The sequence below is a fragment of the Pempheris klunzingeri genome, chromosome 10 (genome assembly GCF_042242105.1).
Source record: "Pempheris klunzingeri isolate RE-2024b chromosome 10, fPemKlu1.hap1, whole genome shotgun sequence".
In the NCBI taxonomy this organism is placed as follows: domain Eukaryota; kingdom Metazoa; phylum Chordata; class Actinopteri; order Acropomatiformes; family Pempheridae; genus Pempheris; species Pempheris klunzingeri.
In genome coordinates this window covers 12,757,010-12,783,658 of record NC_092021.1, presented here as the reverse complement: position 1 = coordinate 12,783,658, position 26,649 = coordinate 12,757,010, and the positions used below count along the sequence as shown (strand labels likewise).

The following is a 26,649-nucleotide window of genomic DNA, read 5'->3' as shown; positions in this document are numbered from 1 at the left end:
TCGGCAGAGCCCCTGCCCCTCTGCCCAGAGCATCCCAGCCTTGTCAGGATGAGAGGCATCTTGCTAAGCTGCCTCCGTCAGTGCTTCTATCACCCGTGTCAAAACAGACGCCCTCCATATTCAACAGTTAAAACTGGACCTCACGTGATGTGAATACAGATCCATCTGCTGAGTTTGTGACAGGCCTGATGTCAACATGAGGGCAGAGCCCCCCACCCCACCCCATAGCAGTCCCAAAAACAACATGGTAGCAGCAGACAGCTTTGGGATGATTGTATGCCCCGTACGGCCTCGCATACACAGTGAAAAAACAATCAGAACAGTTAGTTGTCAGTTCTTAGCTACAGAATGTACCAATGTGTCAGCATGTGCATATTTCTCTGCACTGCTTCTATCTTCCTAATCAAGATCTTGTGTTGTCCATCAAGGAAAATATGTTTAAATATCACTAAGGCACATGTTTGATGTCATTTAGGAGTATATATGTTATTCTGACTACTCCACTGCACGTGTTAATGAACAACTCACATGAAGACGTGCTACATATTTCTTTTACATGCACTGTACCCAAGCTACTGCTTCTTCTTTTACCCAGTAAATAAACCTTTAAGTATGATGTTTAGCTAAAACACTTACAACACACTAAAATAATGAGACATTTGTTTATTTGAAGGAGTAAAGGAGTTAATAAACAACAGTTAGGTTGTACAAAAGTATGGAGGTATAGAGGTGTTCCATCAAAATCTTACATGTTACATTTTATCTTATATTTTATATTTAGGTTGTGCACCAAGGTTATAAGAATTACCATCCACATTTGTAGCAGTTATACATTGTAGGATGCATCAAATTTAGAAAACATGAAAATGTTTGGACATTATTAATCCACAATCCACATTCATAACATAGTTCATAACATACTTGTATTATTTTACTGCATTATTTCTTTTTTATTCCATATTTTGGTACTACAAATGGTGCATTTCTTCAGTGCACTGATGTGTAACCCACAATATGCTCATTGTTAGCGGACTGTAGGTAAAAAACAATTAAAAAAGCAATACTATAATATACTAAATCAATGCAGTGCTACCTCTGCTCCTTGTGACGTGCCACGTGCACTCCCTTCAAGCCACATGTGTAATGTACTTTTATAATGGATTCAAGTATTAAAATGCAATGAAATGTTACTCATCTGTGTAACAAGAGTATATTTAATATGTGGCTCCAGCCAATTTGTCCTGCGGCTATGGGCCACCATACCTATTTATCACTCACTCTTCTGTCTTGTGTGGGTGCTGTGTCAAAGCAGGTTAAAGGGATTTATTTGACCTTTTCATGACTCAGTAATGTCACATGCTGGAAGCCCTCAGACACCAGGTCATGTGCTGTGCACTTAATGACATCCTTGCCTCTGGGTAACACTGTCACATATACAGTGCAATAACCGTGCAATAGTGGTAATACTGTATTTATGTGATAGGTGGATATTGTAATATGCAAAAGACTGCGGTAGAAAACCAAAAATAGATGTTTATTTTGGGTCTCTGCTGGTCTCGTTCAGTATCCTGTTGAATGCGTGACGTAAATTATTCTGACGTCACTTGGTTGACGTTTGCGGAAGCTAGTCGTTGCTTTAGCCAGTTAACTCAAAACCAAAACAGAGGTGATGTTTTCGTTCTAAACCCCCAAGAAATCGGAAATTATTCGACATATCGCTTTGATTCTGTCCGGTCGACTCACCGGTTATCTCTCTGCGTTTGTCAGACGACGGAGAAGTTGTTAAATTTCGACTGAGATGGAGGTAAATGTTCAGTGTCGATTAATTAGCTTTAGCCACTCAGCCACACATAGTAATGCGTTTACAGCATCTTCAAGTTAGCAAGTAATAAAATGCTCTGTCGTTTGTAGTAGCGGTGCTAAGATACTCACGTTTAATGGCGAGAGGACTTTGAAACAGGGCTGGGAACACTAACCGCCTGCAGCAGATCCAGTTACACATTATATGCTGTTTAAACACAAGAAATCAATTCCAAACCTTGATATTTAAATGGTCTGAATATCTAGTTACGTTGCTCGACAAAGCTAGCTACACTCCTCTGGTACAACATGCATAAATGAACCATGTCCCCGAATCGTACCTCACAAATCAGCTTTCCGAAGTGAGTGACTTTGCTCGCCTCCGCCATCGAGTGTTATGTTGCTTGTGTAAATGTTGACGCTCTTTAAATCCGCCATTCACATCGCTTAAAGCTATTTTATTTGGTTTATGTATGCCGAATAGAAAAGTGTCTCCTAATAAAACGTAAGATGTTTTAAAACATGGTTATATGAACTATGTACTTGTGCCTACAAGCAGAGCAACATTATATTTCAGAATTTTCAAAGGAAATACGGTGCTGACTGTGAGGCTGGTCTTTTATCACATTTTAAGGCGTTGGAAAACGAATAGGAGGAAAAGTATAGCATACCTGAAAGTGTTATTATTCCTCTTCCTTTTAAATGTGTTTGTTGCAGTGTGAACTTAGCTGGGTTTGTCATTTGATCTTTTTCCCTTCACTGAAACAGGACCCTGGTGGCACCAGAGTAGAGTCTGTGGCTCAGTCACCAGCAGGTGCAGCCAAGTCAAAGGTACTGCACAGTATTGCATAAAGAAGCTATCAAAATCTGTGTTTAAATGTGTATAACATGATTCATTGCTAGATATGCATTGATTATGTCTCCTTTTTTAATAATATGTTTTCAGCTGGATACACTGTCCAAAGATGACCTTATCAAATTTGCCAAGAAGCAGATGGCTGCCATGCAGAAGATGAAGGGCAGATATGCAGGTAGCTGTAAAGGCCGTAGAAGCTTGCGCTAGTTTTTTCTGTAGGCCAGTAGTGTATTAGTATTAAGGCTGTCAAACTTTGGAAATTTCACGATTTGATTTGGTTATGATTCCAAGATTCTGATTTTGATCGGTTCTGAATCAAGAATCAACTCTGAATTGATTCTCATTTGAATGAAGGAATGGACAAGGGTGCACTATGTCCTTGATTTACTGAAATATTATATGAAACATGACTGCCAATTAATATAAATATTATGATAAATATTATTATAATAAAAATATTATATAAATAATCTGCAGCCTTTTCATTTTAAAAAGCTACTTTGAGCACCATCTTACAGTCTCATGTCTGTATGTTAATAATGAAATGAGGGGGAGAGATGCTGAGTGGGTGCAGGGTGCTGAAGCAGACTGAGCACCAAGCTACTGTCTTCCCCTCAAAGTTGGTTTAAGGTGTTAAATGCAGTGTTTGTCGACCAATCAGTCTGGTTTGTTACTGCTGATCGCTGCTCCGCTCCGTTGACGTTAGTCTCAGATTGATAGTGTTGAAGGTTTGCAATATATTTCACATTTGTCTCACAAAGGGAATTATTTAGTCATTAATTCAGCAAAATGCTTGCAACTCTGCTTTATATGAAAATGGATTACAAGCGAAGTGTGCACGGTAGATTGTCCCTGTGTCGCACTGCCATCGCAGTTTAGTTCCACTTTTTTGGTTTCGTCAGCATCACTTCAACTAACATTCATGAAATGGATTTTGGATATTTGTGAATCAGTTCAGAATCACGGGAGATCAAGATTCTTATGGGAATCGATTTTTTTTTTTCACCACCCCTAAGAAGTATGTGACTTTTCAGATTTGGAAAAAGAAGTTGAATCCCTCAAACAGCAATCCAAGAACAACAACAGCAGTTCAGATGACTCCACTCTGATACAGGTTTGTTTATAGGGCAGCATCTCATGTGTCTGCTATAGATATTCTTCTCTTAACATGCTGCACTTCATTTTCGTTCTGTGTCATGAGAATTGTGTGTGTGTGTGTGTGTGTGTAATAGGAGCTGACTGAGCGGATGGATGCCTTACTACTGGAGAAGGCAGAAACTCAGCAAAGTCTTGCACTGTCTCGTAAAGATCTAGAGAAGACTAAGCAGCAAGCCAAGGTGAAATACAACGCAGATACTGTATGATGTGTAACACTGGCGAATTAGCCAGTTTCACTGAATTCTACTCCAAACATTCGTTGACATTTCTTTGTATTTCTGTAAATTATAAAGTCCATTCATTAATGCATGCATGTTTATGATGAAACTGCCATAACATACCTACATAACTTATTTTTTGCAGGAAGATCTAGCGGCGCTGCAAGGAGAGCTTGACCATGTAATAGAAGATCACCAAAGGAAGATTAAGACTCTAGAGAGCAGCATTGAGGAATCCAGCAACAAACACCAAGAAGAAGTAGTGTATTTCCAGAAATTACTAAAAGAGCGAGAGGAAAGTGACAGAGAGAGAGAGAGTGAAAGAGAGAGGGAGTGCCAGGCGGAACATGCCAGTGCAGAAGAAGTCCGCCGCAGCTTAGAAGTTCATCTGGAAAACCTTCGGACTGAACTTGAAACGATCCAAGAGCGAAAATCCAAGGAGATTGTTGAGCTGCAGGAGAGCCATGAAAGGGAGTTGACAGAGTCCCATCAGGAGGTGGAGAACCTGAAGGAGGAGCTGGCGCAGAAGAGTCTGCAGCACGAGGAGGAAATGAGGGCTCTGGAGGAAGACTGTGAAATCGAGAGAGAGCGTCTCCTGTTGCTTCACGAGGAGCTAACTGAGCAGCTCGCTCTCAAAGGTATAACAGCACTTCATTTAAGCTAGCTCTGATGTTTTTAAACCTGGGCTCAAATGTTTACATATTTTGGGTTCAAAATGACTGGTAGGTACAAAAACCTTTGGAAATAGTCCAAAAGCTTCCACCAGCAACCAACAACAGGCGAGGAACAATGTATGTATGTTTTTGTCCCTGATGGGTTTCAGATTGTTATTCAAGGAGTCTGACAACATTATGGAAAGGATCCCTACAGAGATAGACCTTTAAGATCCTTTTTGTGCAACTAGAAACAGCTGTCGTATCATGCTATTCAAACCCACCAGACTCCATTGACAAAAACCTCACCGTACATGGGAGCGTGTGGTCTACTGCTGCCTTTATTACTAAGTTCATTTGTTAAACAAATATTGTGTTGGATCCAAACCAACCCTTTAAAACACTAAAGTCACACAATTACACAAATAAAAGTGTTCAAGACAACAGTAGACTAACAACTACTATGTAGAATTACTGTTTTTGTAATTAATAATGTAAAAAAAATCCGTTCTCAGCTGCTGGTGGCGATGATCTACTGGACCAATTCCAAAAGTTTTCATACTTACCAGTCATTTTTAACCCAAAATATGTCAAATCAAATATGGTTCAGGTTTCGAAATATCCTTTAAAGACAGAGGTCAGAACAGGAGCTTTATCTGTTGCAGTGAAGTCTTCTCATAAATTAACAAAGTAATGAACAAATGGTTATATATGATAATTGTATTATCATATATATATTATTTTTGTACATATGTTTACACATAAGATGACTTTTTCAGCAAACATTACTTTTATTTTTCCAGACAGCTACCTCCAGGATGTGCAAGAGGAAGATGAGGAACCTGCCCGTGGTTCAGGGATCGCCAAAATGCTGGAGCTGTCTGGCTGCAGTCAGGGTGACTCCAGCCACGGTGATGGAGAGGAGACAGAGACCGGAAGACTGAAAGCAGCCTTGGAAGAACTTCAAGCCCAGAGCACCATGTTACAGGATGAGCTCACCCTGCTCAGTAATGTGAAGGGTGAGCTCGAGGCAGAGCTGGAGAGGACCAAAGAGGAGTTCCAGACGGAGAGAGAAGAGCTGGAGTTCAAAATCAATGAATTGCAAATGACCCGGGAAAGTGCTCCCAATGACACAGCCGCAAGCCTGGACCCTGACCAACAAGAGGTCCAAAGAGAGTTCCAGCAACAGAGTGAAGCACACAAAGATGAAGAGGACCCTTCCCCGTTTGAATCCAAAGAATCAGCAGTCAGTCTTGTGGACCAAAACCCCTTGAATCCAGAGGAGCTGATGGCCCAGTGTGAGGCCTTGACCAGAGAGAGAGATTCTGCCCTGGCTGAGTGTCAACACATGAGAGACATACTGCAAGGTATGGAGACAGAAGTGTGTGAGAAGACGAAAGACTTTGTTCTTCAGTACAAAGCCATGAAGGAGCAGGGGGCCAGTGCTTTGAGGGAGCTCCAAGACAAGATCGAAAATCTTAGCCAGGAGAAGGATGAACTGTTGGTGAGCGTGAGAGAGGTTACAGAGGAGAAAGAGACTCTGATGAGGAACGTACAAGACCTGAACATGAAGCTTGAAGGTTCTGAGGCTGAGGACCAGAAACTCCAGTCCTCTGTTGAGGAACAAACAGCTTTAGCTTGTGAGCTCAAGCAATCTGTGAAGAAACTGACAAGCAAGAATGAGGAGATCCTCTCCCAGCTGCAGATGAAGGAAAACCTGAACCAAGACCTGAAAGAGATGGTCAGCACGCTGACTGAAGAGCAAGACAAAATACAATCCCAGCTTCAGCACAGAGAAGAGGAAATGCAACAGCTGAACGAAGAGAAAACAAAAGAATTCAAGATGCTGCTGGAGGAGAAAGAGAAAGAGGTACTTCTGTGTAGAGAGGTGAAAGAGCAGGAGATGAAAAGCCTGAAAAAAGAGAAGGAAGAGAGGGCAGACATAGAGCAGAAACTGAAAGAGGAGGTGGAAAGAAGGCAGGAGACAGTCTCTGCTTTAGAGCTGACTATCAAGGACCTCTCCACAGAAAAGACTGACCTCCATCAGAAATTGGCGAAGGCATTGTCTGGGCTGTCCGAAGCTCAGGAAACAAAGGAGCTTCTGGGCTCCAAGCTGGCAGCTCTGGAGGCTCAGCTAGAGCAGGAGACGTCTGAAAAGAAGCTCCTAGAGGCGAACTTGAGTTCATTAGTGGGGGAGGCTGAGCAGGCTCGCGCCACCATCACAGCTCTGGAGGAAAATCAGTCTGAAGTTGTCCCAAACTCCACCGAAGAAGCTGAGGAGCTCCGAGCACGAGTGGATGAGCTGGAAAAGGAGAGGAGCCTGTTGAGAAGTAGTCTTGAAGAGGCTCAAGGGGGAATGACACCAGAGGAGGTGCAAAGGGAGCTGCAGGCTCGTATCACGGACCTGGAGCAGGAGAGGAACATGCTGAGGAGCAACCTGGAGGAGGTGGTGAAGGATATGGAAGGGCTGCAGAAAGACCTGGAGGATATGAAGTCTGTCAATGAGAGGATTAGTGAGGAGAACCAGAGACTGCAGGCTCAAATGTGTTTGATTCCTGAAGAGAAAGAAGAGGCAGAGAAAGGGCAGGGCAGAGAGATGGAGAATGTTGAGGAAGAGAGGAGAGAGCTCAAAGACCAGCTGGCAGAGAAGGATTCCCTCATCGCTCAACTGAGGGCCGAGATGGCTGCTCTGCAGGTGAGTGGGGCTCCTGATGTGTCAGCCCAAAAGATGTGTGAATTTGACAGATAACGTTGTTCTGATTATAATCACTCATCATAATCGCTGTCAAATATTCTAAATAATACATTGTGGTTGAACATATTTTGCTTTAACTGCCTGATTAGATGTGATAATGACTGATCTGTTAGGCTTATCCGCTCTAGCTGGACTGCAATTCTGATGAAAAAAAAAATGTTTGGGGAATGTTTTTCTTATGGAAATTATGAAATTATTGAGTATTAGCAAATATATTACTTGTTAGCAGGTTCAAAAACAAAAAACAATGCTTCCTTTCAAAAACAATGTGATTGATGTGTGATTAGAGTGCTTTTTATTCTGTTTTCTCCCTCCCTAATTTCTCTTTTTTTGCTCTGTCACTCTCTCAGGAGTCTGCTGCCCAGCCTGCCTCCTCTGAGGAAAACACAGACAGCGAGATCACAAAGAAAATAGGTATGGAGGTGACACTTAATGAGGAAAATAAACTAATATTTCTTCAGCAAGTTATTTCACTAAATATATGGTCCTTCAAAAACTCTAATAATTGCGTGCTCAGCCAGGATGACAAATTATAGATTCTAAATTCTGAATGTTACTCAGACTGTGTAACCGCTGCTCCCCTCAGCTCTCCTGGAGAAAGAACACAAAGAAAAGGACGAGAGGATAAACAAAATCAAGGCAGTGGCCATCAAAGCAAAGAAGGAGCTGGACATCAGCAAGAAAGAGGTAGCATGAAGCAAAAGCTATAAATGTTGCTTTTCTTTATTTGACAATATGAATTTGACTTTTGAGCATGATAAAGTTAAATGCACAGAAATCCTTATGTTAAAATGGTTAAACAATCAGCTGGGAGCAGGGAAACAAACTCTAAAACTGTGAATGCCAGAAAATGTAACAGAAATTCTAATATGAAAAAGCCATCAGACTCTACAGTGAAGTTTATAGTATCAGAGAGCAATGTTTCATGTCCAGGACACTAGATAAATAGAGATTAAAGATAAATGTTCTCCTGAGTGATCAGATTATTGCACACAGATTAATCTGTACTTTATTTGTTTGTTTTCCAGGTTGCAACCTTCAAGGAGGAAGTAGAATCACTGAAAGCAGAAAGGGAGAAAGTGAACAGCTCTATGAAAGATATCATCCATGGTGCTGAAGGCTACAAGGTAAGACTTCACAGGATATCCTCTTTGAGTTCTGTAACTTTCTGACATTTTAGTGAAGCATCTTACCGAAGGTTACTTCCATAAAGTCATTGTTGCAAATAGCTGCTGTTTGGTGGAAAGATCAGATCCACTAAAAGGTAAATGGAAAACCGCCTTGTTTTCAGGTTGATGGACGTGTATAATTTTTGGTCGTCTAACTGGCTACAGAATGGAAACTCAGTGGTGAACAGAGCTGTGATCATGAATACCTTTTATGTCATTGTTTACTTTGAAAAGTGTAATGAATGAGTAAAACCTTCATTAAACATTCTCCGTAAACTACAAATTTCTATCATTTAATCACATTAACACATTAATTAGAAATTTGGATTTTGTGTTGATTTTTGTGTCTTTAGTGGCAGCAACAAAAGACTAACCTTCAGTCAAAACATGTTTAAGGTACTAGAAAAAAAAGAAAAACGTTTAAATGAATTAATTTCTTAACCAGTGATCATTAATTGTCAGTAATTATTATCACTGTACTGTTGTGTGGTAGGCTGTGTATCAGCCCTCCAAAATCTGAGTTAAAAGCCTTGTTGTTTCACATAATATGCAGAAGGGATGCTTATTTTACTGTGAGTAATTATTTCAATTAATATAACAGCAGATTCCACAAAAGACTACCAATATGTATGTAATAGAATTGATATTGCTCAGTGTTTGACTGAGAGTATAGAATATAGACAACACATGGCAGTATTTACACAGTGCCTTGTTCTACTTCCATGGCTGGCTGAAAAAGGCAGAACCGTTGGTGTCCATGCTGTATGAAACGTGACTCCATCTGATGGACCATTTAAGTGATTACATTTTCTGATAACACAAAATGAAACTGACAGCTTAGATCGTTACACATTTAATTCATTCTGTGCATTCCTAATATGCTAATTGGCAAGCGGATGCGTGCCCACTTTGAAACCGACTTCATGTCTCTACCAGAGGTCTCCATAAACAGCCCCTTGTGCTCCACGACTGTGTCTCCATCAGAAAGGAAACCGCTCTCTTGTGTCTAATGAGACTTTTGTCCCACGCTCAAATGTAAATGCAGCTGTTATCTGAGATGCATGGTGTTTACCTTCACTGAACGGCTCAGCCGGCTTCCAGTAATGAATGAATATGTGTTTTTGTGTGTGTAGAACCTGCAGATAGATTACGACAGGCAGACAGAGCAACTGGATAAGGAGAGGGAGAAGGTGGAGGCGGCAGAGAGACAGATTGCTGAGCTGACCAAACGACTCAGCAGTGCTGTCACACAGGTACCACAGATACACACTCAATCACACACACCCACACATTACTGCTAACAAACACACAAACTGCTCTCAGCCTGCAGTAAATCTAAACAGTGCCACTTTGTCCAGCAATACATCTCTCCAATACTTCGCGCATAATTCAGTTTCCATCTGATTTACAGTGAGTCATTTTAGCTAGCGACACTTATGCCCAGCTATGCTTGACAGCCCAACGCCCACAAATAGCCCATCAGATGTGACTGGGTGAGCTAGGGAGGAATTTTGTTTATATATACTCCTCTCCCAAAGCCCATAACTGTTTCTTTCCAACGAGAGGACAACAGGCAGGTAAATGGAGCGAAGTATAGCTTCCATCTGCTGTGTGCTAGAGCAACATCATTTTCTGAGACACAGGTTTATTCTAGTGTGCGCTCATGGGTCTCAGGGGGGGACGGCAGACTGAATCTCAGAGTATGTCTGGACGTCTCTGTTTACCAATCATAGTTTCAGTGTTTGGCTGACAGATGATGGGAGGTAGCTGCTACTGCTGCTGCTGCTGCTGCTGCTGGTTCAGTGTTCCTTGCAGAGAAAGCCCTTAGAGCCTGCCGCTGTCAGTTCTGCATGAATGACTTTCAAATGTGTCGCTTTGTGATCGTGTAGGTTTGGTGCCTTTGCCTTCATGTGCATTTTCAGGTGAAAACCATGAATCTGTAAAGTAAAACAGCGTTCTCCCAGTGCGAAATTGTGTTTTCAGTGACTTTAAGAAAATCACAGAATATTCTCAACAAATAAAACAGTAATTAGTGACACCTAGCTACAGTTAACACAATACAATCTATTTTTCCTGTCTTTACTCAAGAGCGCGGTCCTTCCAATTTGAGAGAGTGACTGATTGAATTCACCTTCAGCTCCTCCAACACCCTGCTCTCACACTCAAGTAGTCCCTGGTTGCACTTAGATTTTCTCTGCTTCTGCTCAAACTGCATACTGCAATCATACAGTTTGTGCACATGGACAAATAAAACGGCTACAGTGAGGCAGGCATCATTTCATTGGTCAACACTACACCCCGCATTCTACTGGTTGGGGAATTTTGACTAGGTTATTGCACAAAAAAACTAGAGCAGACATTTCACGAGTGCACAAAAAAAAGCCTGAGGATGAGGAAGAAGGGCTGAGGCTGGAGCACAGGAAACAATATCTGCATGCAAGCATACAGAGCAAATCTAAGCCAAAGCAGGGGCTATTTGAGTGTGAGGGCAGGGCTTTTTAAGCCAAGCTCGACTAAAAACTACATGGACCGTGCACCTTTGAGGGAAGCTGTGAAACGATGATCTACAACGCTATTTGTATTTAACTGTGATTTTCAACTTTCAAGTTGAGCTCATCATTAACTAAGTTTCCTCAAAGGTGCATGGTCGATGTAGTTTTTAGGTGAACATGCTCAAGATGCCCTTGATCGCAACTAGAGGAGAGGCAGAGAATATTTGACTTATTACTTAAAGATATAAGAGTAAAAACTGTGCCTCTGTATGGAGGCCACCCCTTCTTATCATCAAATCACCTTGTTCCCGACAAGTTGCCACCTTGGGTATGTAAACGTATCACCCGACGGGGATAGTAACTTGAACTGTTCATGCTTTTACAGACGGAGACAATGAGCAGCGAGAAGGAGGACCTGCTGGCTGGTATCGAAACTGCAAGGAGCACAGTGAGGCAGCTGGAAGCCCAAAACCAGGAGCTGCAAAGACAGTTCGCCAGTTTGGACAGAGACCTGCTGGCCGAGAGAGCTATAAAAGAGCAGAAGATCAAGGTAGAAATAAGTAGAGATGGATACTCTGAGCTGATCTTATAATAAAACCACGTGCAGTGGGTTAAACAAAATCCGATTCACATTTGACCAAACCTCTCTTAAGGTTTAAAACCCTTTTATATGACATACTGAAGGCCACTTTGTGTGTACGTGTGTTTTATTTGCTCGCCTGTCCAGGACTTGTCATCTGCCATGAAGGAGGTAGAGGAATTGACAGCCCAGCTCCGCAAGCAGCAGCAGCAGTCTCAGCAGACTGCCCAGGAGCTGGAGCAGCTACGCAAGGTACGCACACACACACATGCACGCACACAGATTTTCAGACACTAGTGTCTCTGAGGGCCCGTCCAGTCAAGCGACTGGACTGATGATGGCCGGCCTCCAGCTACAGCAGCACCTCTCAGAGAGAAAGAGAGCAATTGTAGCCCACAGCACAGGAGCTGCTGTTTCTTTTCCATTAGTGGAGACCTACATAGTAGAGCGGCGTACATGAAAGCTGCCAGCTGTATTTTTTTGAGTGTATAGAAAAACAAATTAAGTAATAAAGATAAAGGTACACTGAGGAAGTATATTCAAGTTAAATACTATCATTAGATTATTATTAAGGATAATAATGGTCGCGTCCACCTGTAGCTCACCTGGTAGAGTGCATACCACAAGGCTCAGTCCTTACTGGAGGGGCCAGGGTTCAAATTCAGTGTGGGCCCTTTGCTACATGTCACCCACCCCCCTCTCTCACCCATTTCCTGTCTGCTCTTCACTGATCTGTATAATAACAGCTGATACATGATAATAGTGACATTTAACTGTTAACTTCAGTGGCATTAATTACAACAAATATATATATATATATGACTAGGTTATTGCACAAAAAAACTAGAGCAGACATTTCACGAGTGCACAAAAAAAGGCCTGAGGATGAGGGAAAAGGGCTGAGGCTGGAGCACAGGAAACAATATCTGCATGCAAGCATACAGCTGATACATGATAATAGTGACATCCTCTCAGCATGGTAAACTTTGACTCTTATCTTTCTTTATTCAAGCTTTATTGACTCTTTATTATATATATATATATATATATATATATATATATATATATAGCTTGAATAAAGAAAGATAAGAGTCAAAGTTTACCATGCTGAGAGGAAAAGGTTTCTTTTATGTAATGTCTCAAGAATTCATTCTTACTCTTTTAAAGGTCAGGTCCTAAATTACTGTCAGATCTATTACAGTCCCCTTAAGCCTTTCATGGGTCCCACCAGTCACACACTCAATCCCAGATCTCTTGTAAAGCATGTCGCATAGTATTGTCACATCCATGTCTCTTACTTGACAATATATAATAATATATAATTGGATAACTTATTTTGGCTTCGTAAATTTATTGTGGTATTGTGTCAGAAAATCTAACAACATAGCACAGCTTAAACTGTCAATTTGAAAATGAGCTTTAATTCTAAATGACGTCTTTTTCCCGTCAAAGTTTGCGCTAAATGACCTGACTGACTGACTCGCTTTGCTCTGTGTAATGATGTCGTGTGCTGGCTCTCCCTCTAGGAGGCGCAGCAGAGCTCTCTGCTGGACATGGAGATGGCCGACTACGAACGGCTGGTGAAAGAACTCAACGCCAGACTCTTGGAGAGAGATGAGTGTGCCGAAGAGTTAAAGGCCCAGATCAACACACAGGCCCAGAAGGAGGGCACACTCAAACAGGAAATTGGTGTGTATGAGACGGAGAGTAACATCACTACAATTTCCACAATGTTAGCTAGGCTTGTACTCCATGTTGTGATACACTCCAGGTTTTCCATTTTGAAAAAGTAATGCATACAGGTCTGATGCTAGTGTTCTGGGAACTCCAGGCTTCACTGATGGTAAACATTTATTATTCCTGGAGAGCCTTAATGATTCACCATCTACCATGGAACTCATTTTTCTGTCTCTCTCCATGTTTTCTTGAGGCTGTACACTGTCATGCTGTGCTATGAAGACAAAATATTGAAAGATATGTCCCTAATTAAAAAGCCTGCAGTATATATTTCACTTAAACCATTTTTTATTTTGCTGTCTGTGTGCGTGCACATGTGCCTGTGCTGGTGTATTTGTGTCTCCAGAGTCTTTGAAGTCCCAGCTGGACCAGGGGGAGGAGAAGACCTCCAAGATGAAACAGCTGCTGGTGAAGACCAAGAAGGACTTGGCTGATGCCAAGAAACAGGTCTGTCTCTGTGTGTGTGTGTGCGTGTGTGTGTGTGTGTGTGTCGCAGGATTTCCTGTTACTTGTATGTAACATTGCTGCCTGATGAATGTAAATAGTGTTATGCAACGATGTGTGGGCATGATTGTGGAGAAAGCCATGAAGATGCTGGGAGTAGTTAATGATTTGTGTGTGTTGCTGTGTTTGAGTATATGGGTGTATGCATTTAAAACTTCACTCTCTGTGTGTGTGTGTGTGTGTGTGTGTGTGTGTGTGTGTGTGTGTGTGTGTGTGTGTGTGTCTGTCTGTGTGTGTCTGTGTGTGTCTGTGTGTGTCTGTGTGTGTCTGTGTCTGTGTGTCTGTGTGTGCGTGCACTCGCGCAGGAAAGCTCCCTCATGATGCTGCAGGCCTCTCTGAAAGGAGAGCTGGAGGCTAACCAGCAGCAGTTAGAAAGCTCCAAGGTAACACAGCCAGCACTTCCCAGCAAAGCTTCTCTCAGCTGGTCCTTTTTATTAAATCTATAGTTTTACAAATCAACATTTCACTCTTAACAAGTCACATATTGAAGTGAGTGTGTGTGTTTGTGTGTTGAGATCGAGGTGTGCGAGCTGACAGCCGAGCGCCATCGTCTGCAGGAGCAGCTGAGGTCTGCGGTGGAACAGCAGCAGAGAACCAGCAGCTCCCTGCAGCAGCGCATCAACAGCCTGCAGCAAGACAGAGACACTGCTAAGGTTCAAACACACACATTCGGTTATTCAATTTTTCCTTTTAACTGCTTGTTGGGGTTCAACATTAGTCATCTCTCAATTATTTTTGATGAATCACTTAATCTTCACAAAGTCAAAAAATGATGAAAAATGTCTGTCTCAATTGGTAAGTGCCTGAGCTGACATCTTGTAAGTGCTTGTTCTGCTTTGACCAACAGTTAAAAGTCCAACAGGTTTTAATTGCAGTGATATAAAAGAGATAAAACCTGCAAATTATTCTGTTTGAGAGGCTGAAACCAGCACTTATTCTTATAGAATGACAAACAGTCAATCATCAAAATTAGCTTTTTCTGTTTTCTGTCAAATGACTAATCGATCAATCAACTGCTTGTTTCTGCAGAGTGTGAAGTCATTGGAAATGTCTGATATTTAAAGGGCCCCAGCACGGAAAGTCACTGCCCACCAACTACTGTATGTTTGTCATGTAACTGCTGTAATTAAGTTACACGGTTTTGGCAGTGTACAGCCACTAACGTCTACATTTTCCCACCATCCCTGAGAGGTCATTTGGGAGGCTGTAGTTTGTGTTGCTGTTAAACTTTGTTGTGTTTCACTGAGAAGTATTCGTAATATTTTGTCCACCTCCTTTTATATCAACGCGAATCTATATAGAAGTTATGAAATTTGCTGTCAGCAGCCTCCCTCTGGCTTTTACCTGCTGTATCCCTCAATCAGCACTTATTATCCTGCCTTTGCGGTTCATCATCCTGCTTAGGTCTCCCTCCTGTCCCCTCTTGTCTCGTTGTTAACAGCAACTCAACATCACAGTGTCAGATATTTATAAATGGATTTTTTATCAGCGTGTGAATATAGGAGTGAAACCCTGTTAGATGGCTGAAAAAGGGTGACCAGATATCCCGCCTTATTTGGGAGTGCCCAGCATTGTAATCCCTTGTCTTTCGTCCCACATCTTGAGACGATATCCCGCGTTTTCATTGGCTACAGTTTTCAAAAGTCAAACCACTGCAGGACAGACGTGAAGGGAAAGCTGCCATCAATAACTGAAGCATTACTGAAGTACATGTTTGGAAATAGCTGACTCAGCAGCGTGTGCTGTGCTCCTACTGCCTTCTGTGCCCTTCAAACCCTCAGCAGTAAAGCCAGCACAGTAGATTAAGGCGCTAATTGCGGCTTTGTTGCTGTTTTTTCAGTCAGTCAGAGAAAAATGGTCTCTGTCTGACACCTGCTATATAGAAAAATGATCTGGCAACTGACACTTGTATTATTATATTAATTAGTATGATGCACATTGGAATGTCTGTGTTAACTGCACATTAACTACAGCACTATGAGCAAAGGATACAGATCAAACTTGTTAGACTCCCTGTCTGCATTGGTAACGTCTGCCACATTGTCCCACACAAACAAACTCTTTGTCTCATATTTGCTTTGTTGAGTAAACCCTTTTCACGGCAGACATTTTGTCTTGGAAAAGCAGGAAAAGCATCTTTTTTTTTTGGATCTTTTATCCTGTTTCCATGGATATCTTGTTTGTATTATCTGTCTATTATGTTTTTTTTTTAATGCCATACTTGTGAAGCTTAGAGCTGCATTTTATGCATGAAAGGTGCTATACCATTAAAAGTTATCATTATCAACAGAGGGTAAAATTCTGTCAAAACTCTCTCGGGTGTAGTTTTTACTTCCTCGTTATAGGGAGCAGAAAGGTTTATATAATCCACAGATAATGTGGGCTGCTTACTGCTATTTACTCTGAATCTTTGTGTTCACTCCAGACTGAGCTTATGGCAACAGCTGGCGAGTTTGAGAGCTACAAGGTCCGAGTCCACAATGTGCTCAAACAGCAGAAGAACAAAACCACCACCCAGAGCGACGGAGACTCTGGCAAATTAGAGAGGTAAGAGCAACATCCTGTGATACATATGCATGACACAGGAAGATACAGGGGCGCAATCACAAAGGGCAATGGTGAATTGCATCTTGCCAATATTCAGTGGAATGGATCTTACAGGTCTGTCTCTGTAGGGATCCTGTCCGTAATGTTGTCTGACACCTTCAAATAATCTGAGGCTGTCAGTGGAAACTACCAGCACTTTTAGTTGAAAGACTTGGATCAGGCACAGTTGCTCAAAAGGATTATATTACAGCCCTTGTAGCCCATTTTTGGGTGCAAATCCAAACTGTAAATTATGGCCCAGTTGTAAAAATACAGGAGTAATCCTTTAAAACTCAATTAATTAAGTTTTGGCCTTAAAGAGGCTGAAGAACATAGAAACAATCAGCCAGATGCACAGCCAGGCAAGTGCCAAAATATGGACTATGATGAACACTTAGACACGTCAGTCCGGGTGATATATGAATATAATGATTATGTGGTGTGTCTGGCAGGGAGCAGTTGTCCTCTCAGGTAGAGCAGCTGAGGTCCAGGCTGGCAGAGAGCCAGCAGAGCCTCCACAGCAGCATGGCCGAGCTGCAGCAGCTCCAGACTGAGCACGACACTCTGCTGGAGAGGCACAACAAAATCCTCCAGGAAACCATTAGCAAGGAGGCTGAGCTCCGCGAGAGGTGAGCTGGCTTGATTTAAAGGCTGATTTTTTGTTGATCCTGTCTTGTTGAAAAATTTACCGCACCACCATGTTGATTCTCTGATCCTCCATGTTTGCTTTTATTATGTATTATAGCTATTTTCTCTATTATAAATATTTCCACTCATCTCTCCACTTTCCTGTGATATCTCATTCCTACTGACCTAATTAGTGGTCTCTAAATTCTTCCTCTAAATTGCGCTCACTCTGTCTCCACCTCCAGGCTGCTGTCAGTGCAGTCGGACAACGTGGCTCTGCGGTCAGATCTGTCCCAGGCTCAGGCTGACCTGTCTTCCCAGGTCGAGGCCCAGCGCCAGACCTACAGGGAGCAGCTGAAGAAGCTGCAGGAAGACCACCGGGCCACCGTGGAGACCCTGCAGGGCCAGCTAACTCGTGTGGAGGAGCAGCTCTTCAACCTGCAGAGCCAGAGCAGTAAGCATGGAAGCAAATGACAAAGTTGATCCTGTTAAATTTAACAACACGATAAGTATCTGATTCTTTACATAAGGTAGCAGTGGGAATGGATGAGTGACTGCTGCTCAAATAAGAGGTGCATGAATGGAATCGTATAAAGAGATCCATCAAAGCACCAAGTGTTAAGAGTGTTTTCTACCTCGTTTACTCTTCTTTTCTATGAGAGGAACGATGGCAGCTATAACGGAGGAAAGAAGGGGGGTGTTGGTGTGTTTATCAGTAAAGCAGCGCTGGAATCACATTCATCACCTCCCACACAGCTGCCCCCTGGAGTCAAACAGCGAATACACACATAGTAATGACTAGGAAAGGAGTGCGTGTTCCTTCTCTGTCACTTCATTACAGCCAGGTGTTGGCGAGGCTCCTCAGCTCTGTTCCCGCCTCTCCGTGGGGCAAACAGCTCACTGTGGCATCTGGAGAGACTCATCATTAGCAACTCACACACGCACGCAAGGATTGGTCCGATATACACTACAGGGCCGATATTAGCCTCCACTGGAAGTCATATTTCAGCCTTTTCACCACTATAATTGGATTCAATAACAGCGAAAATGCAGAGTGGTTCCACTTCGGCGTGTTTTACTGGCCCTGTTGGGCAGGTGGGTCGTAAAACTGCTGGCCCCTGAACAGTTTTTACTGGCCTCATAATTTTTTAATTTTTTTATTTTTTTATGAATCAACTGTAACAGTAAAACTGATCTATGGTCATTGACATGTTCTGTCCCATTTACTCTGTAATCCAAACAGTGCATAATTCCAAAAACAGTCTTTTACAAGAAAACCTATGAAGGCAGCAGCTTTCTCTCTCTCTGCTGTTCTCTCTGTTGTTGAGACTGTGGTCAGTATTTATCTGATTCACAAAACGTCCAGGAAATTCATTTGTCTATGAATCTGTCTTTTTTTTCCCTCATAGCTTTACTCTAAACCTTCTCTAACTAGCTTTACCTTGAAACTGCCCTCCTCCTTGTTGAGCCTTTTACAGTGACGATGACAATTACCAGCAATATTTGAGTGACTGAATCTGTGCACATCCTAAAGCTCTCTATAACAAAGAGTGTTGTGTCAGGAGTGCGGAGAAGGATAGGAAGTAGTAGTATATCACACATTATAGGCTAAAGATTAAGTTTCCCCACTTGTCTGATTGGCCTTGAGCCATCAAGAAACAGGAAGCCTAATTGTAAGACTTTCTGAACCCTGATCAGACTACAAAATCTGGTCAAACTTGAATGCATCGACAGACACAAAAACTCCCTAGTATCTGCCTGTAGCAGGGCTTCAGCGTCTTGTTCTCAGCTGCACAGGGAGAGGAGGTAGTGCGCCAGACAGGAGGTGGGCAGGTGAGGGGATTGGTTCAGCTTCAGGTCCATTAATCACAGTCTTGTCTTTTGTCCACCCACTCTCTCAAGCACCTCACGCTTCAGCCCTTCTCTTCACACTTGTTGTCATTGTTTATGCCAGATGAAGTGGTGAACACCAGAGTGAATCTGGTGCCCCCTGTCGTCACAGTGAAGCGGGACACTAACTCACAGCTTGGTGTTTAATTAAGTAGGGATTCTGTTACATGTGATGAGAGATTGATCACACTGCTTTTTAATTCAGTTTTTAACGACAGTGAACACTAAAAAATATCACTGTAAACGCACTACATGTCTTATTTCAGTGACAACATGATCACTGACAACAAACACTAAGTTTCAAGCTTGGCTGTAATTGTAGGTTAACGTGATTCTAATCCAGTTTTAAAGTTAATCTTAGTTTTTGTAACCCACCCTTAACTGTGTTTTTCTGTCATTTAACCTCATTCTGTGCTTTTCAAAAATCTATTATTCATCTATTAAAAGTCTATTAAAAATTTGCTTGACACTGTTTCAGGTTCAGTGTCGGCCCAGTCTGGCCGTAAGCCCCTGGCATCAGACGCCCAGCGCAGAAACACAGATCAGAGCCAGGCAGGGCTGGGACTCATGGCCCTAAGTGACCTCCAGTCTATGGCCAGGGAGGAGGGTGAAGGCATGGAGACCACTGAGACCGAGAGCCCCTCTCCTGCTCTCACACCCCTGCCCTCCCTGGAGCATCTCCTCATGTCCCCAGACCCCAAACAAGGTTTGTTTGAAATAAGAGGTGCATCCGTGGTGGTTCAGCTTATAATAGCACCATGTACACAGGGTTCCTGCTCCTTTTCCAAAGTCAAATTTAACATTTTAACATATACTAAAAGCAATTTGGGTCTCTCTGACTTTTAGTATTTCTTTATCTAAAAAGCAAACTATTCAGTCAGACAGCGATTCATTATATTATTGCAATAACAATTCCAAGCAGTTTCAAACACTTTATTCAATTTCCAGCATCTGTGCCATGTTCAATCTCAGACACAAGCATCAAAAACAACAGTTGGTCATTCATCCTGTTGCCAACTTTGTTTGGGTCAAGGAAGGAAAATTCATGAGGAAGTCCAATTCTACTTCACTGCTCACTGGAGGGATTGTCTTTATTTATTTATTTATTATTCTATTTTTGTAGCGACATATAAAGACATGATCACTTGCTTTAATGCCCATGACTTCTTCAATTTTTGACTCGTGTGTGTGTTTGGTCTCTAGAGCCCTTTGTGTGGACGGTGGAGCCGACCAAAGAAGAGCTCTGTCAAAGGCTGAGTACAGCCACCCGCAGCATAGAGCATATGAACAGCCTCCTGCATGAAACCGAAGCCACCAATGCTGTTCACATGGAGCAGATCACTGTATGTAAACCTACACCAGCACACACACACGCAGAAAGAACACATACATTAATTCACCGCAAATCCATTCATATTGTTCAATTATGTTTATTCTAAGTAGTTTTTTGTTTTAATTCTAACCCATCTAAAAGTATTCATTCTGAAAGTAAATGGACTTGGCATGAATTCTCATGGGTTTTATTTAATTCAAGAGATGATCAAACAGGAGTTTTGTTTGGCAGCCATATAAAATCTCATCTGCAGACCAGTGTTCCGACATAGTTTTGGCAGCTGTGTAAAGACCACAAGTTAAACAGGCCGGAACGCCCCGACAGTGGTGTCAAACAGCCTCACGTTAGTCACGGTCCCCTCTTTGTCCAGAAGAAAGTAGAACTTGTGTCCTTTGATCCTGAGGGGGATGAATGAGGGGGACTCGTGTCTGTGAGCGTAACAGCCCACCTGGGACAGCGGGACTGTTATTCTCCTGCCTCGGCCTGGTCCCAAAGGTGACTGTGTGACCACTGTCACCATCCTCCCGCCTCTGTGTAAAACCACCTGGTTGACAGAGCGCCGGCAAAACAGACTCGCTACCCCGACTAGCCCCGCTCCTATGGCCAGGCAGCCCAGCGTGAAGCCGTACCTCCAGGCGCTGGAGCCCAGGTTCATCTCGACGCTCCACATCCCAGCCAGCGCGGTGGTGGTGATGGAGGAGGCCGCCTCAACCTCCCCTTTCTCTGTAGCGGCCTTTGTGTCTCTGAGCCCAGTATACGCGAAGTGGGCCAGGTATGTCCAGAAGAGAAACTGGCCGCCGCAGAAGACCGAGAAGAGGCGGAAGAAGCGGGTCCTGTCGTGCTCAAACAGGGTGACATCTCTGGAGACCTGGGCGGAGGTGCAGAGGCTGCGGCGGGCAGCCAGCAGGCTGTGAGCGTCGCCGAGGCGGGTTGTGTGGACGAGTATCCTGCTGCGCAGACCTGCGACACACATAACCTGGTTAAACACGGTGGCTGTGCTCCGGGAACTCTGTGTCCATATGGACGCAGTTTGAGAGACTTTTTGCTGAATATTGACGAGTCGAAACTGACGACAGTAACACCCGAGTGCCCCGCTGAAAAGGCGCTCGAAACCCATTTTTCCACTAAGATAAATAGCTTTAATCTTCCCACACCTCTTTGAACAGAGATCTGTGACAGCACACGTTCAGAAATCTTTATCACAACTCGAGTTTTGGCTTTAACATTTCTCTCCCAACACAGCGGACAACGGCAGCGCCATGTTTGTTATGTGTGACGTAAGGGGTTCGCGTACGGGAAGCAGCTCTGAACAAAATTCGTCGCAGCCACCTATTATATGTATAGAGATATATACAGGCGCAAAATATATTAACAATAAAGCAAAACAACATAAAATAAATTAAGAAACGGACATTGCGCATGCTTATATATACTATACTGGATCAAAATGAATGTGGCATAATTATTCCCATTGTCCCTTCTTCACCTCTTAATGTTGTACTTAAATATGGCATATATTCTGTCAAGGGCATATTCATTATAGGCTTTTACCTATTGACCAAATAATATATCGTGTCCACACTAGTTGGGGTTTTGATGTGTAGGTTGCTTTGTGGATTTTGGGAAGCTATGAATGTTAAATGCATGGACCTTGTCAAAGATCAGGACTTTGTTACTTCAAGTTGCTGATGTGTGCTACCTTCTAGTTGTTGAAGAATGAGGTGCGTCGTTTGGAGCGAAATCAGGAGAGAGAGAAGAGTGTGGCCAACCTGGAGTACCTGAAGAACGTCCTGCTGCAGTTCATCTTCTTGCAATCTGGCAGCGAGAGGCAGGCGCTTTTACCCGTCATTCATACGATGCTGCAGCTCAGCCCAGAGGAGAAAGCCAAACTGGGTGCCATTGCACAAGGTATGTACGAGGTGAAGGGGTTTTGTGAAACATACAATATAATAAGAGATTATAACAAAACATAATATCTCTCTACCACACATAACACCATCCCGACATGAAGCCGTCCACCCTGAGCCGGCTTCTGTTTCAGGGATCTTCCTGTTAAAGAGACATTTTTCACTGACATTGTTGCCTGGCGCTCATGTTGAGATTCTTGAATCCTTAATTTTGAATTCTCAAATCATTGGGTCTTGAGTTTGAGTTTGGTCTTGACCTGATCTATAAGAAATGTTGAAATAATGTTTGTCATAAACTGTCACTATCCAAATAAAAATCAATTGAATTGATTAATTTACTGGTTTGGGTGTTGTTAAAAAGATTTTTTATATAAAGTAATACCAGTCTACAGTTTTCTAGCAATCTGACAAGTGGCCAAACTGCTAATAAACTCTGGTTTTGTCTCCATGTATTTGAGCACAGCCACAAGTACATAGCACTTAATCACACATTACACAACACAGCAATGCACAGGCACAACATCTGAGTGACCTGAAGTCCTAATAAACGATCTGTTGATCATGATTAATGCCACAAGATACACTGTCAATAATGTCACCGTTATATCTAAATGGGTATTCTCTGATCTCCGTTGTGCAGGTGAAGAAGAGGGGTCCAGGACTCGGGGCGCAGGCTGGACCTCCTACCTCCACAGCTGGTCTGGGATCAGATAGACATGATGATCAACCAACCAACAAAAACAACAGGAGCACAATACTAAAGTGTCACTGGGCCCTTGTCTGTGAAAACCTGGACTGAGCTGTGATGCTTCGAAATGGTGACAAAACGCGGGATGTTGAAGGATAACTCAGACATTTTTAACTCCGGTCCCTGATTTTTTTGATTTTTTTTAGGTTTGAAATGACTCATAGGTACAAAAACTTTTAAAATTGGTCCAGTAGATCGCCTCTGACAGCAGAGATTGGCAGTCAAACGAGCTACAATGGCTGCAATGTAATCCTTTGGGACAACAGCACCCGAACAAAGTACCTACCAGTCATTTTAAACCCAAAATATGTAAAAAAAGAAAAAAAATATGGCCCAGGTTCAAAAACATCACAGTTATCCTGTAACAGGGACACTGACAAGAGAGGCGACTAAGGAATGTACCAGAGAAGAGTGAGGAAGTGTGTGGTAGAGATAAAACCAAAATATTGGACTTTAATATTAATTTAAATTTGCAGTGCAATAGTTCCATTAGTCTCTCACCAGTGGGTGTTAACTGTGACACATTTTCTTCCTACTCTTATGATTGACGCGTGCATTTATACCAACATTTACTGGACATGAGGGTCAGGCCTCCTCGAAGTGGAGCTCATAAGGCAATATGAAAAAGAAACCATTGGGAGTTGATATAATACATCATTTGTAGAGCATGTTATAATCTCAACACTGTATAATGTGAATGAGGTGCACAATTGTGGGAGGAAGAATTAATCAAGGAGGTAGCTCTGGAGTTATTACTGGCATGATATTACTTGAATATGTTTTTCAGACGTTTGATTACTTTGCAAGATTTGACTTGCTCTTCTAAAGGGTGTGTCTAATATGTGTAGCACAGCTAAGAACAATACCAGTCAGCTCTTTTGGTACAAATCACACGTGCTTTGATTTTTTTTTTTTTTTTTTTTTTCAACAATCTTCAAGGGCATTTCACATTGTAGTGTGAAAGATTTCTGATTGGGTTTTTTTTCGTACCTTAGAAGCAGCCGTTCTCTCCGTGCAGTTCCCTGCAACAAGAAAGTTGCACAACACATCAGAGCAAACGTCACCCCTGCTTTTATTTTTTTTTTACTAGTTGCTGCTTGGAAGGTAAAAAAAAAAAAGAGAGATCTTAAATTCAGCGTGCTTTGGGAAATGATAAACAGTAGTGTTAAATATGTGGGTTCAGCATATGGAGAATGTGGAGGAGGGCATTTCTACATTCTCGGGTTCAGGGACTGGCATTATCATATTTACAGCATATTTATGTTTCTGACTGATTTAGTAGTCGTTTACTAATGCCTCACAGACTGAAATCAGCACTTCTGACTTTCATTACTTGAGTTTTGATATCTCACATCCTGTAGCGATTATTGGTCTGTGATTTTGTTGTGTGTTTCTGTGTGATATGTCCTTGTGGTCATTATTATTCCACGCCAAATGATTACTTCAATAGTTTTCTACGTCTATTTTGGGAATACTGTGTGGTTTTGTCAGGTGTCGCGCTGCTGTTTGATCACTGAACATGAAAGATTTGTGGCAACTTCATCTTCGCAGCTGTCTTGTTGAAGGATGGTGACAGCAAACACGTCCGCCCTGCTAAAGTGTCCTTGAGGAAGTCTCCCAATCACACCCATGGATGTTGTTTTCACACGGCGTCTGACCACGACCTCCGGCCTCCCCTGTGGAGCTGGGGGAAAGAAAAGGCACAATTCTGCGCTAAAGTAAAACACTCATCCACCCACTCTCACATGCCAGGAATACATTTTTGCTCACATCCTAGCAGTAATAAAGATAACCGGCCTTTTCATTTTCTCATTCCAGTGGCAGCTTTTTGTGATTCCTTCAGCATAAGTGAATGTATTTTATCGAAGGCTTTTATATTTATGAAGGTTAATGTCAGCAGGAACCACGATGGGTTACTGTAACTATAAAATCAGATGTGTATGAGAGTGAATGAGTATTTACAGCATATCAGCTAGTTCACTGTGGAACAACTTAATTCAGAGACTGTTCTTGTGTTTCTCTCTGCTTATTTCCAACTGTAAACTAAAATAAAGTAACATGGATGGTCCAGAGGACTTAATCTGCTTATTCTATCATTGTAGCGCATTTTGATATCAAATTTCACATCTGCTGATCATTATAGGCAGCAGCAGGGATCCTTTTTTGTTTCTTTTCAACCACATCACAGAACTTTATCTCAGCATGAAGATTTATGTTGCAGAAGCACACAGGTTTTGACGGCACAAGAGAGGAGGGACAGCTGCAGACTTAATCTGTGTACTGATGTTTCCTTTGTAGTTGTGCATTTCTTTTCTTGCTATGAGTGTCTTGATCCCTCTTGAAGGAGGGCAGGGGGTGTAGGGGCTTTCCTTTTAAGGAAATATATGTGGTTTCTAGTATCGTGACGCAGTCAGGGGAGGAAACAACAAATAGTAGCTACTGTGTCTGCCACTGGGAGGAAATGTAAACATGTTATTACCTCCCAGGGAGCAGCACTATCATTAACGCCTGACTGTGATGTGATCCAGCTCTTCCCAATGTTATACTTTGCTTTGATGATATCATCTGTCCTTATTCTCTTATTTTGCAAAGCAGCAGCAGGGAAATCCTCAACATGAATCAGTCTCTGATATCCTGTGGACGGTTTTTAAACCTCACTATCAAAACTGAAGTTCTTGGAGTGGGGCAGGTTTCCTCACGGTGCCCATTCGCCACGTTAAACTTCTCAACAGTTTCCGGTCCACAGAAAATCAGAAAGTCACACTTTCCACGACTTTCCGTGTATTCTGAGCTTTGTAGTGTAAAATGATGTGAGGATGCAGGAGCAGCAGCCTGCTTCAGTGTCATAACAAATACAATCAGAGCACGTCCTGTTCGCAGGGCGGGTGTTGCCGTTTTCTGGCTGTTGAAGCTGAATTACGATTCTCCAGCGGTGGAGGCTCTCAGGCTGAGTGAGAAGCTGCAGCACACACACACAGAAGTAGCGCTCCGCCCTTCACAATAAAAGAATGTTCTATATGGTCAAAAAGCATGTTCGTAAACACTCCAATACCTTTGTAGTCTCATTTTGGGGCTCTAAACATGATTTTGTTACCAAACCTCCTCCTTAACAACCTGATCAGAGCCAGGGAGCTGTAAGTGGTTGCCAAATAGACAATTATAACATTATGTATTTTCTAAATTTTTTTTATTCATTGTGCACAACAAAATTAACCAATACAGTGCTGAAAGAAAGAAAGAAAACAAATCAAGATGAAAAATGTATTATGGACTCCGTATATACACCGCTTCTGTTGCCAATAAAAACAAAGGGGAGGGGATCACCTCCTGTGTCAGACATGAACCCTTTTTTGTATCAGACGTTTAGAAGAGAGGCACAGCGGATATTATTAACATTAATGATAATAATGGAGCTGTTTTCTACAAGTGTCAGTGGCCCAGCATACGCAACATTAGGACACTGAAACTGATGCAGCTAAATAGAATTCAACCATTATTTTTGTTGTTTTCACTTGTGCTTTTCCTACTGCGATGAGTCAAAATGTGCCTTGTGAAAGTAAAAAGCTTATTAGTGGAATCACTCATGTAAAAACAGACTTTGTGTGTGTATCTGTTGACAGAGTCATTCACAAACAA

At 42.3% G+C, this 26,649-nt stretch overlaps 2 protein-coding genes across 2 annotated transcripts; one reads left to right on the top strand and one right to left on the bottom strand.

Moving 5' to 3' along the window:
- Positions 1-1,633: 1,633 nt before the first annotated feature.
- LOC139208158 (GRIP and coiled-coil domain-containing protein 2) lies at positions 1,634-25,080 on the top strand. The gene is made up of 24 exons (XM_070837750.1): positions 1,634-1,804; positions 2,569-2,631; positions 2,747-2,831; positions 3,691-3,770; positions 3,889-3,993; positions 4,178-4,670; positions 5,489-7,380; positions 7,791-7,854; positions 8,027-8,127; positions 8,469-8,567; positions 9,743-9,862; positions 11,487-11,651; positions 11,829-11,933; positions 13,208-13,370; positions 13,765-13,865; positions 14,228-14,305; positions 14,438-14,575; positions 16,348-16,469; positions 16,961-17,137; positions 17,381-17,589; positions 19,504-19,731; positions 20,229-20,368; positions 22,065-22,266; positions 22,906-25,080. The coding sequence occupies exons 1-24, from the start codon at positions 1,799-1,801 to the stop codon at positions 22,977-22,979; spliced, it is 5,010 nt and encodes a 1,669-aa protein (XP_070693851.1). The 5' UTR covers positions 1,634-1,798; the 3' UTR covers positions 22,980-25,080.
- On the bottom strand, positions 19,945-21,611 carry tmem223 (transmembrane protein 223). Its single transcript, XM_070837751.1, has one exon. It carries the CDS (start codon positions 21,473-21,475, stop codon positions 20,657-20,659), a length of 819 nt encoding a protein of 272 aa, XP_070693852.1. The 5' UTR covers positions 21,476-21,611; the 3' UTR covers positions 19,945-20,656.
- Positions 25,081-26,649: the final 1,569 nt, after the last annotated feature.

Bases quoted from the DNA above. Each gene is read 5' to 3' on its own strand.
- LOC139208158 (XM_070837750.1), top strand. The intron at 2,832-3,690 runs GTAGCTGTAAAG...GTGACTTTTCAG, and splicing joins GATGAAGGGCAGATATGCAG to ATTTGGAAAAAGAAGTTGAA. The intron at 13,371-13,764 runs GTGTGTATGAGA...TTGTGTCTCCAG, and splicing joins CACACTCAAACAGGAAATTG to AGTCTTTGAAGTCCCAGCTG.
- tmem223 (XM_070837751.1), bottom strand. From the start codon at position 21,475: ATGGGTTTCGAGCGCCTTTTCAGCGGGGCACTCGGGTGTTACTGTCGT.